Source organism: Protopterus annectens, chromosome 10.part0, assembly GCF_019279795.1.
Source record: "Protopterus annectens isolate FY-2018-M chromosome 10.part0, PAN1.0, whole genome shotgun sequence".
Classification (NCBI taxonomy): Eukaryota; Metazoa; Chordata; order Ceratodontiformes; family Protopteridae; genus Protopterus; species Protopterus annectens.
In genome coordinates this window covers 10,812,723-10,825,660 of record NC_056744.1, presented here as the reverse complement: position 1 = coordinate 10,825,660, position 12,938 = coordinate 10,812,723, and the positions used below count along the sequence as shown (strand labels likewise).

Sequence of the window (12,938 nt, the reverse complement as noted above, 5' to 3'; positions counted from 1 at the left end):
CTGAGATCAGGCAGATCTGAATGTTCTTGTGGCTAAACACTCTAACCTTCTTCAGAATGACATGCTTGCATAGTATAGTTTTGTTATACTTTCCCTTAAACTTTTAGCTATGCTGTAAGTACATCCCTCCCAAACAATGCCTGAGGCATCCAAACTGAGGAATTGTATCTCTCATGGGATTACCATTGGTATGCCCAAATCAAGCTCCTATTGTAGAGCAAAACCCTATGGACAATGTGATCCGAGCCTAAGCAGATGACACAAAGCAAGTGGAAATCTCTGTGTGGGATTTACTTACCACAGTGGTGACAATTATGTACTTTATCTGACATCAGTGTAAAGCAAAAGAAAGGAGTTCCTCAAAGGGGTACTTATATTTCCGATGATTTCTCTCTGGTGTGGACAGACCAACACACTGAAATACTGCTTCAGGCTGCAACAGCAAAAAAAGACCGATTTTCATGATGCAGGCTGCCTACCTATATACCCAAGTGTACTGAAGTTGGTTAGGGTGTCTGCCAACCTAAGGAGGAAGAAAATTTTTCTCTGGTAGTCGGGCTGGCCAAGAGCTTTCATGGCAGGACATCCCACAGGTCAGGACTGCAACAGTAAAACTGAAAGAACATCTGCCCTTATCTTGATTCATTAGCAGATGCTGCTCCTCAGTGAATGACTCTTCATCTGCTCCAGTGACATCTAAGGGCATTTTCCTCTGGTCAGATGTGCCTTCTACAGTAGGCATGATGGCCTTACAAGGGGCAATGCCAGAGGCCTGTGACAAACTAGGTGTTATGTCTAGGGGCTGGCCAATCAATGCCACTTTACTAATGTCTCAGGACTTAGAAAGCTCAGTGGAAATGTTGCACTCCCTATCTTCTGCTTCTCTTCTGTCTTGAAGAATATATCTGACTGGTTACCATCCAAGTGCATGACAGACTTTGGGTACATGGCTGCAAGTGTATTTTTGTTGAGGTAGGCCTGCAGGTCAACTCTTCACATGCACAAGATCTTAGGTCTAAATTCCTGGCAAATCATAAAAGGAATTATGTCATGCTCCAGGTCTACACATCACACACACTTATGCCTGTCCTTAAAGAATATTTGTTGTTTACAGATGCAGGCTTGTCTTTTTTGGACAGTATGTCAAATTCCTCCTTAATGCGGAAGGATGGCCAAGAGATGTCTGCACCTGAAAAAAAAAACTGCAGAGATCAGATACTTCAAAATATACATTACTATTTTTTCTATGCAAGGGGGGATACAATTCCCCAATACGGTAACTTATCCACATTGATAGCGGACTTTGAGTCATGGGCTAGCACAATGGACTACTTTAGATGTCTTGTACAACATGCAATGAGAAATAACTAAAGATGACCATCTACCCATCAACACTGATACCAGGTGTGTGGAGGCACCCATGGTTAAAGAGATGGTTGATGGCAAAGAGGAAAAGGTACTCGGCACTGAAAGTCTGGCTGGATGTGTACCTCAGCCTGAGATAGAATTTGCTAATGTAACGACTGCAGCAGTCAACCTCACTACTCACAAAGAACATCTGGAACAGTGTTACTAGTACTGCACAGGCAATGGGGGCCCTTGGATGAGAGGAATACAAACCAAAGAAAATGGGTAGTTATGTGGCAATGTAAATGAAAACAATACAATAAATCTTGCAATCTTATATTAAATTTTCCTAGGAGCAAGGTCAAGTAGATATCACACAAGGTCTCATAGAGATAAAATATGAACAATGACTGAACATGTACATTTAGTAAATGAAGTCAGGAAGTATCCTATAGTAGTATCAGATCATTCGCAGGATGGTTATGTTCTGGTTTAGAGAGGCACTGGAGATTCGTTACTACAGTAAACTCCCAGTTCCCATGGGGATTGGTAGATGCCAGATAACCGTAGTTTCTGGTTGCTTGAGAGTTACTATTAAAAATAGGCCTGACTAATACTGTACGCTATGCTATTTGTTTGGTTTGACTTGTTCTCAGGTGGCGAGAGAGGGAATTTATTCCTATCTTCCATTTTAAAACTCTGAAACTCTAAAAACATAAGGTATGTTTCTGTGGGGGAAAACAGAAAAGTGCAACACATGAAAATTGTACTGTATTTCTTCAATCTTTTTTGCCGGTTGCTTCAGAATGCTGGTTGCCTGAGTTCCGGTTAACTGAGAGTTTATTGTAGTTTCTTAAAACATGAATCATTTGAAAATTTGTGTGACAAATTAATAAAGTAAATTACAGTTACAACTAAGCTAAGAGAATTGCAAAGGTGTTGCCAAAATTGATAGATATAGATTAATGTAGTTTAAAGCATGCTATCATGGATTCCATGCTTACCTTATGACTTCTTTGTGGCCATTCCTGGCTGCTAGGTGTAGGGGTGTGGTAAAGTTAATATCACTGCCATCTTTGGACTGTCCCTCAAGCAAGGCAACACACACATTGCTGTTTAGGAGAAGCTGCGCTACCTGGCAGGATTGAATTTTAAAACAAAAAGTTAGCATTCTAAAAGTTTAATTACAGGAAAACTATTGAAGCTGCAAGCTTGACTCTTCTTAACAAACTAAATTTAGCATTGCTCAAACTATGTGATCAATTTCTTGCACCTCGAGACAGCTCATATCTAAAAAAAAGCAGTTGGTAATGAGAAAAAAAAGAGCAGACTGTTAAGCCTTCTCATGGTTAACTGCTTGCACACGTTGACTTTTTCTCCAAACAAAAGCATTTGCTAATAGAAAAAAAAAGTTAATGACTTTACAAATACAAGAAAATTATAACTTTCTATGTCTTTCTGTCGTATTTTTTCAAAACTATCTGCTTTAAAACATGTCTATAGCTTAAACCAAGGATATCAATTTAGACACCCACTCCTGTAAAAAACAGGGATAGATTACCTTAATTTTACTTACAATGTGATTAATACACTTTTATACCTTACCACAGCAGCTCAAAATAACATGCAAAATGTATTACTATTTTGGATGAGGTAAGACTGAGATAGGTCAGCTGTTATCTGTGTTTTTTCCTGGTTACCAAATTTGAATAAAAAAAACTAGAATTCTCATTGCTTTCGCATTCATTGGTCCTCAAATTCTGGATAAAAAAGGTTATAAAAAAGGAACTATTAAATGTGGGGCTTGTGAACATTGTAAATTTATAACTGACACTCCATCAGTGGAACTTGGGCCCTACAAGATCGCTGTCAACTTTGTTGCAGGTACAAGTACTACCACGGGCTTGGTGTACCTGGCTGGCTGTCAGGCCTGTGGATATTTTTACGTAGGGAAAACAGAAAGAAAACTAAATAGGAGAATTTATGAACACATGTACAGTATTTTAAGGAAGGACAATAATAATGTCCTTTATAAACATATTGCCAATTACCCAAACCATTACTTTCGGTTTGGGATTTTGGAGGTGGTGGCCAAGAACATCAGGGGAGGCGACTAGGCTAATCAACTGCTTAGAGCAGAAGTAAGGTGGCAACTTAGATTAAATGCCACTGTAGCTCCACGAATTAATGAACAATTAGTTTAAAGCCTGAACTGAGGTATCGGGCAACTAAACTTTGAAATACCCTAGAGGCTTCTATTATTTAACACTTTATATATATATATATATATATATATATATATATATATATATATATATTTTATATATATATTTTTTATACATAATTTTTTATTATTTTATTATTAGTTCGTCCTGGAAACAATGTAAACAACATTTTCCATCATTTCAACACAATTAAACAGTTCATTATATACATTTTTTATATATTTTTTTAACATAGATGTATACACATTGTATATACTATATTTTGAGTGACATGCAGACTTTTATTTGTTTTTGTAACTTTTAGAATAACACTGTCACTTTAATTCAGGATTGTTTAATTTAATTGATAACCCAACATGATGCTATGCAGGTAGGTAGATGCGCGGCCAAAGCAATCAAGTAAAAAACACAAGGAGCGATACACCAACAAATGACTATGTCTGGGGATATATTAGTAGGCACATTCCCATGTGGCCATTGTGGTTCATGTAAACAAATAAATAAGAGCAAGGAATTTAGTAGTCGCAATACCAGTAAAGTGTACCAATGCAGAATATTTGGCAACTGTAGCAGCAGTTGGGTGGTCTATTTGGCAACATGTCGGTGTCAAGCTTTCTATGTAGGCCAAACTTCTAGACCACTCAGAACACGCATCAACGAACATAGATCAGACATTAAAACCAGGAAGGAAACCAATGCCTTATACAGGCATGTTTTGAAACATCCTGAAGCACAGTTTTCATTTGTAATCATTGATAGAATTCTGGGGGACCGCAGTAATCCCCAGGGATGGCACAGAATACTTACTCACAAGGAACAACATTGGATCATTACATTGGGCGCTTTATTCCCTCCTGGATTGAATGACCATTTGTAAACATGGGGATATAGGTTGGTACAGCTTATTTTCTGTTCATAGTAAATGATATATATATCTTGTTTACATCATGAATTTCATGAATATTGATTTATAGTAATCTGTATGCCTCTATCTCTCATATTTCTCTACAGTTTTTCGAATGTGTCATATAGGATCCGATGAAAGACAGCCATAGGCATATCGACATACCTGCTTCGATCACAGCTGCAGGAACTATATTGGAACATTGGACTAAGCATGGATTTTCCAATTCGGCTACATCATTATTTGCTAACCACATTTTTTCTGTTAGGAACCATCATTGCACTTTTTTTTTCATGCTTTGGGTGTGATTCTTTGGTTATGACAGCATTTATGATATATGTCTTTAGCATAACTAGATTCTGAGTTATGCTATACTATTTACATTCATGTTTTATAATTCAGTATGTGGGGGTTAGTTCAGAATATATTTTCTATCTTTTATTTTTCAATTCCCTATATATATGTTATATTTGTTACATATTGTTAAGTCATGACTGCATTTACTATCATGCATTACTGCAGGTTATATTTTGTGTTCTTTCTCTAATTATTTATTGGTTGCATTCTCCATTTGTCTCTCAGGTGGGGTGTGTCTATAAATGGATTGTATTTTTGGTGAACTGTTCATACACTGAAGAAGGCATTGGTTGCCGAAACCGGTCTGTTTAATAAAAGGTTTATTATTCAGCTATTTACATGTTTTTGATTTAATCATTCTATTTTTATTACTTCTGGATCGTATATTGCTGGCCTTGTGTTGTTTACTTAATTTAATTGATGGCAGTTTTTTATATAAAAGGGTTGATTGCACAAGTTTTGAGCTGTTCTGATGAAGTCTATTGACGAAAGCGCTTGACCTGTTGTGTTTTATACAGACCTGTTGTGGTTTATATAGTGACTCTTTGTGTATTACACTTGTGAATTGTGACCTGTGGATTAATAAACCTGTTACTTCAACTGTGGTCATATGTTATTGGCTCTAGGAGTGGAATTTTGTTATTTGTGTTGCTTGCCACTCTTTTATCACACCGTGCTGACTTCCTGGTTGTTTTTTGGTGTGGTGAGCCACCTAGACCCGTAATGGATGACAACGGACTTTCTCCGGTTTTTGAGGATGAGTTAGACAACTTTCCTTTTCCCTGTGGACAGCAGGTTAACGATGCAGGTGACCATATGATGAAACTTATTTTAAACCTTACAAATAAGGTTTCCGAGTTACAGGAAGCCGCTTTTAAAATACAAAACCCTTTACTTCCGGTTTCTGGTGGAGCGAATGGGTGTAGTAACCGGGAAGTAAGGGAAATGACATTTAAGACTGCTGGTAGGGTAAATCAAGGGGTCTGCAGTACTGACAACGTGTCTGAGACCTCAGCTAACATGAACGAAATGCTACCCAGGGTAGGAAGTCAAGGATTCCTTCAGACACATGATCGTTTGAGGGATTGGGTTAAAAACGATCATCTTTTCTTTAGAAACAACAATGCTGAAGGGACTAATAGTATTGACTCAAGGTTAGTTACTCTGGAGGTTAAAATGCATAAAGTTTGTGCACTTCAGTGTGACAATGCATATCTTAATGAATGTTTGGAAAAAAGAAGAGCACCTAAAGGGTTACGGGTTTTCAGGTTCCCTAATGGTGTTAAGAAGGGACAACCTGAATATGAGGAACTAGTGGAAATGTTTGATAGACATGGTATGGAATTAATAGAGTTTATTTTAAATATTAATAACAAAAGAATTGACGAGTTTTTAAAAGAAATTGATGAATTAAATAATGTAATTTTAACTGATAGTAGTTTTATTAAGTATAACCATAGATATAATGGACTGTTTGATAGGGTTGAGAATGATGTGAATATTAACATTGAAAGAAAGAAGAAAAAGTTGTTAAGGGATGAATATGAGTACAAACACAACCTTGCATACCCATTCCCTAAGGCCTATATAGAAGGGGAAGAAGTGTTAAACCATCAGCAGACTAGTGTAATCCCCATAGGGTTACACCAGGTCCCAGACATACTAACAACAATAATTTGTATGATTCAGAATACCCCCCCCCCCAAGAAGGTCAGCAAGGTTGCAGGATAAAAATAAATATAGGGATGAAAATAATGTTTTTTTAGGGGCCACAGGGGGAGGGGCGAGACGGAACAGTTACAGGAATCAAATAGGTTGGAGAAAGAACAGTTATCACCAGTTTTGGCCAGTGATGAATGTCCTGGTTATGGGGTCCAGGAGATTATCACGGTTAAGCATGATGGTTTACTACACACATATAAAGGTTTCAACATTTTCAATTATGCAGGAATCGAGATCAACAAAGAATTATTTCATCTTCTTATGAAGGGGATCAAATTTGTACCTGCTACTAGAGAGAATGTTTGTGACACCTTGATTGAATTAAAAATATTTGTGAGAAAGTTGAATTTAAAATTTTTATTCAAAGACTCACACTACAATAATAGTAGTATGAGATCTAGTGTTAGGAAGAAGAGTTGTTTTAACCCGCCCTTACACCCTTTATTGAGTTCCTTTGAAAATGTATGTTCACAGGAGATTTATCGGAATTTAAGGAAACATAGGTCAAAGGTATTTAATTTAACTAAAGCTGAAAAACAATTATTGGATGGTTTTTAGAGGTGATGTTAACCTTATATTCATGAAACCTGATAAGGGTGGGGGTATGGTGATAGCCAATACTGAAGATTACAATAATAGAATTTTCTGCATGTTACAGGATGAAACAAAATATGAATGTGTTTCCAGGAATGAAATTAACATTTCTTACAGAAATATCAAGTTACTTCTGGAGGATTCATTGTACCAAGGGGCAATTAACGAAGACATTTTCAATTTCCTTAATGCTGACCACCCCACCATCCCCATGGCTTTTGGTATTCCAAAAACGCACAAGGATATTTTTGAACCCCCTTACAGATTAATTATATCCAGTCAGAATAGTATAACTTACCCCTTGGGTGTTTTTATTGACCGTACAGTAAGGAATGCCTTGGCTCCCATTAACCATATTTTGGTTGATTCATGGGATTTTCTACGGAGAATCAAGAGAGACTATTACAAGGATGTCAGTTTCTCCACAACAGACGTGGTCAACCTATTCACCTCCATACCCCATGATAAGGGATTAGAATTTTTTCACGAGGTGTTGGTAGAGAAAACTAGCCTAAGTAACACTATGATTAATTTCATTATTGAGCTTATGGAAGTGATCCTTAAAAATAATTTTTTCAGTTTTGGTGGAAATTTTTTTCGACAAAAGGAGTGGCAATGGGTAACAGCTGTGCCCCTTTATTTGCCAACCTTGTTATGTATAGGTGAGAAACTGTTTTTGTTTTCAAACCACCTTTTAACGAACAATGGTTAGTATACCTTAGATTTCTAGACGACCTCTTTATTTTATGGAAAGGGGGTGAAATACATGAAAAATTTCTTGATTTCCTTAACGGACTATGCGATTATTTTAAATTCACTGGAAATAGTGGGAATTCCCATATCAACTATTTAGATGTTAGAATAACTAAGGATGTGAGGTCCAATTGTTTTGAATCATGTGTGTACAGAAAACCAACATTTTCGAATGGCTACCTTGAATTTACAAGTAGCCATCCAACTTTTATTAAGAGGAACATTGTAAAGGGACAAATGGTTCGTGTAGCCCGAATGTGTTCGAATTTAGACTTGGTTAGGTCAGAAATGGATCTATTAGCTAGTATGTTTAGAGCTAGGGGCTATCCCTCGGATTTTATTAATAACATTAGGGACCAGGTGTTTGGTGAATGGGGTACTAGGTTCAAGCCACTTCTTGGTGATGAGGAGGGTATAGTTAACCAAACCCCCAGTCAAGATAAGGATTTTACACAGACGATGGTATTAACATATGGGGAAATTTCACTTGGAGTCAAAAACATTATTAAAAACAATTGGGTAATGTTTAAAGGGAATACAGAATTATTGGAAGTTTTAGGAGATGAGCCTTTTTTACATATAGGGTTAACAGAAACCTAAAAAAATTATTGTTAAATCAAATTCTGGATAAAAAAGGTTATAAAAAAGGAACTACTAAATGTGGGGCTTTTGAACATTGTAAATTTATAATTGACACTCCATCAGTGGAACTTGGGCCCTACAAGATTGCTGTCAACTTTGTTGCAGGTACATGTACTACCATGGGCTTGGTGTACCTGGCTGTCTGATAGGCCTGCGGATATTTTTACGTAGGGAAAACAGAAAGAAAACTAAATAGGAGTATTTATGAACACAAGTACAGTATTTTAAGGAAGGACGATAATAATGCCCTTTGTAAACATATTGCCAATTATCCAAACCATTACTTTCGGTTTGGGATTTTGGAGGTGGTGGCCAAGAACATCAGGGGAGGTGACTGGGCTTATCAACTGCTTAGAGCAGAAGGTGGCAACTTAGATTAAATGCCACTGTAGCTCCAGGGATTAATGAACACATTAGTTTAAAGCCTGAACTGAGGTATCGGGCAACTAAACTTTAAAATACCCTAGAGGCTTCTATTATTTAACACTTTTTATATAAATATATATATATATTTTTGTATACATTTTTTATACATATTTTTATTATTTTATTATTAGTTCATCCTGGAAACAATGTAAACAACATATTCCATCATTTCAACACAATTAAACAGTTCATTATATACATTTTTTATATATTTTTAACATAGATGTATACACATTGTATATACTATATTTTGAGTGACTTGCAGACTTTTATTTGTTTTTGTAACTTTTAGAATAACACTGTCACTTTAATTCAGGATTGTTTAATTTAATTGATGGCAGTTTTTTTTTATATAAAAGGGTTGATTGCACAAGTTTTGAGCTGTTCTGACGAAGTCTATTGACGAAAGCACTTGACCTGTTGTGTTTTATACAGACCTGTTGTGGTTTATACAGTGACTCTGTGGATTACACTTGTGAATTGTGACCTGTGGATTAATAAACCTGTTTCTTCAACTGTGGTCGTAGGTTATTGGCTCTAGGAGTGGAATTTTGTTACAGGTCCTGAGAATGGTTTCCAGGTCTTGAGAATGTTGGCACCAAAGACTTTTTAAGTACCACTGGAGTTTCCTCATATGCAGTCTTGCATATGGAATCAACAGTACACATGAGACCATGAACCCTAGGGCTTGCAGTATTTTTCTTGCAGATAGCTGGGTTCTGGTGGCCATTTGTTTGAAGTAGTCTGTCAGATAGACTTGTTTTTCTGAGGTGAGGAATGCCATCTGGGAAGCTGTGTCCAAGCTTGCTCCCAGGAATACAGTCTTTTGACTGGGTACCAGTTTTGATTTCTTTTCGTTGATGGTGTACCCCAAGGAAGTGAGAAAAATTTTCACAAATGTCAGGTGCTGCAGCAGCAATTCCTGACTGTCCGCCTGAATCAGCCAGTCGTCCAAGTATGGGTACATTTGGATATTTCTCTGCCTGCAGTATGCAATGGATGGAGCCAGGCATTTTGTGAATACTCTGTGCACAGTAGATAAGCCAAAGGTAAGTGCAGAGAACTGATAATGCATAGACCCTGCCCTGAAACGTAGATACTCCCTGCATGAATTCCTTATGGGGGTATGCAGATAGGCGTCTTTTAAGTCTAGGGTGACTAACCAGGCATCCTTGGCTAGTAGAGAAAAAAGCTGTTGCAGGGTAAGCATTTTGAATTTTGATACCACTAGGAAGGTGTTGAGAATGGAAAGATCCCGGATTGGATGCCAAGAGCCCTCTTTCCTGGGTACCAGGAAGAGTCTGGAGTAGAATCCATGACCCCTCTGTGCTACTGGAACTGGCTGAACAGCTCTGATATTGAGCAGGGAAAGTACTTGGTTTTGAGCCTCTGCCCACTGGTTTGGGGGAAGGTCTGGAAATCCGCTTGGGGTTGGCAGTGAATGGAAATAAAATTTGTACCCCTGGGATACAATGTTAAGGACCCACTGGTCCTGAATGATGGACATCCAGTTATTTGCATGAAGGGCAAGTTTTCCTCCTAAGGGCACAAGCAATTGGGCAGGGCTGGGGAGTGGAGTAAAGAAGTCATTGTGAGCATTTTCTGTAAGGAGGTGGCTTACCACTCCCTGTTTTAGAAGTGGGGGCACTCCATTGTTTAGATCTCTGCTCACCCTGAGACTGAAGTCTGGGTGGTCTGCTTCCCCTGGTCTGGTTTGAAAAGGCCTGGAGGGGGCTGGAAAGGACCAGTGTTTGGAAGGGCAATGCCTACAGCATCTAGGGGGTTGCACTTGTAAGAATTCTTTAACAGTCTGCATAGACTTAGCTTTTTCTTCCATCTTTTTAAGAACCTCTTCTGCTTTGGTGCTAAACAGTCCTTATTCAAAGGAGTGTCTAGTAACTTTGATATGACATGGTCTAAAGGTCTGCTCCTTCAGCCAAGCATGTCTTCTCAGTACAGAGCCAGTGACAGCTGCCCGGCAAGATGCTTCTAGGGCATCAAAGCCACACTGCAAAGTATGCTTGCTGACTTGGCTTGCAGAGTGCATAAGCTCCTGCAATTCTTTATTTTCTGCACTTATTTTCTGCACTTATGAAAAGGTTGCCACTTTTTGTTTAATAAGTTCCATAATATGTTGCTGATACTTCAGCATGTGAAACTGACAATTCAACACTCTAATAGCAAGAGTTGCAGAGGTATATAACTTCTTACCCCATTTGTCCAAAGCTCTGGAATCCCTGTCTGAAGGTGTCCTTGATACCTTTAGGCCCCTGGGAAATGATGTCTGCGTCAGCAGTAGGATTTTTGAAAAGAAATTTGTGAGTGTCAGGTACTTTGTAGAACCTGTCTGATTTCCTAGGGTCAGGAGGTGAAGTGTCAGGAGTAAGACTGGATTCGATACAAACATCATCCACAACATCCAGGACAGGGGAATTGCTAAGGGCCTGTGCTGAGGCAGCTCTAGAAATTCTCTGAGTCTCTTTTTGGACTGAGAATAGTCTTGGCATTCCCAGTGGAAATGCTCTCGTAAGGTATGCAAGGTTTCACCAAAAGAAAAATCCTCTGGAGGGGAGGCAGAGGGAATGGATTCCTCTGCATCTGAATCCTCATAAGCAGATAAGGGCATGTCTTCATAATTAGAAATTTCAGAGTCATTGGACTCCTGGTCTGCAGAAGCTGAAGGGGACTGTACTCTTTGTCTCTTAGCAGGGGGAAGGCTGCCTTCCCCCAATCAGTGTAAAAAGGTCTTCAGCCATTCTAAGCATTTGTTTTTGTGGCATGGGAGCAGGTGCATGCACTTTAGTCATCGGTTTTCTAGGCGTAGTCTACTCTGGGCCTAAGAAACTCGGTAGTTTTGGTTAAAAAAGAAGTCCTTGGTTTGAGTCGAACATCGGTTGAGTGAATAACTGCCTCAGAAGACAGTGCCTGCTCAGCGGCTCCGGATCCATCCAAGGTAGAGACATCCGTAGGTTCCATAGTCGATGAAGAGTCTTGTGGCATACCGGACTCCGAATGGGTCTCAGTAGTGGCCTGTGAATCCATTGAAGTGGGCATCAGGGGCTGCGAAAGCGCTTCACTGAATACCGGTGGACTGGTGACTAGCTTAACAGAAGCGTCGTCGGCAGTTTTGAACCAATGCGGTCTGTCTCTGTCTTTATCTTTATGTTTTTTCAGAATATCAGTAGTCGGATGGCTTACCGAAGCCATTTCAGAATACGGAGATGGAGAGCAAAAGAATTTAGTGACAGAGAGCCCAACGAAGAATGGTTCGGGTGTTAAATAAGGCACAAAACCAACAGCGAGGGACATCGTGGTCTGGACCTAAACAGGTGACACAGTAAGAATGAAAATCTCTGTGAGGTATTTGCTTTCCACAGGCAAGACAATTGTTAACTTTTTCTGACATCGGTTAGAGCAAGAAAAAAAGATCCCCTTTGGGGTACTTAGCTTTAGAAGACTTCAGGATTATTAAATTCATAAACGAAAATTCAGGTAGTGGCTGACTGGCACTTGCGAACTGCTTCTGCTTCTGGCTCCTCGGCAAGAAAGACTGGTGTAATGGTATTGGCTGCCTGTTTTTATACCCCTGACGTCAGTCCTGGAGCGACAGCATCCAAAGCAGAAATACAAGTCTCTGGTATTCGGGCTGACTGTGGGCTACCTGCAGGCAGATAACCCAAGTGTGATGACTGCAACAGTGAAACACGAAGAACATCCTTAGTTCCCAGTGCCTCTGTCGAGTAGAGCCATTGGAGTCATCCCTGGGGTGAATTTTCTATTTCCCATCCACTCATCAAGGTATCTCTTGAAGAGGGCCAGTGAGGTGCTCTGTTTGACATGTATGGGAAGTCTATTCCACAGCAATGGCAGTCTCTGGGTTATGAACGTGTCCCTCCAGCATGTTCTGTTGATTGTGGTAATGAAGTTGAGGTCTCTGGACCGTGTGATGCGGAGGAATTGGGATTTCT

General features: G+C 39.0%; 1 protein-coding gene across 3 annotated transcripts in view; it reads right to left on the bottom strand.

The window, feature by feature from the left end:
• Positions 1 to 12,938, bottom strand: part of CASKIN2 (CASK interacting protein 2) — a 1,742,750-nt gene that overhangs the window by 349,414 nt on the left and 1,380,398 nt on the right. For all 3 annotated transcript variants that reach the window (XM_044084941.1, XM_044084943.1, XM_044084942.1), the window contains one exon: positions 2,352 to 2,482. In XM_044084941.1, the coding sequence (XP_043940876.1) occupies positions 2,352 to 2,482 (131 nt within the window). The remainder of the gene's footprint in view (positions 1 to 2,351; positions 2,483 to 12,938) is intronic.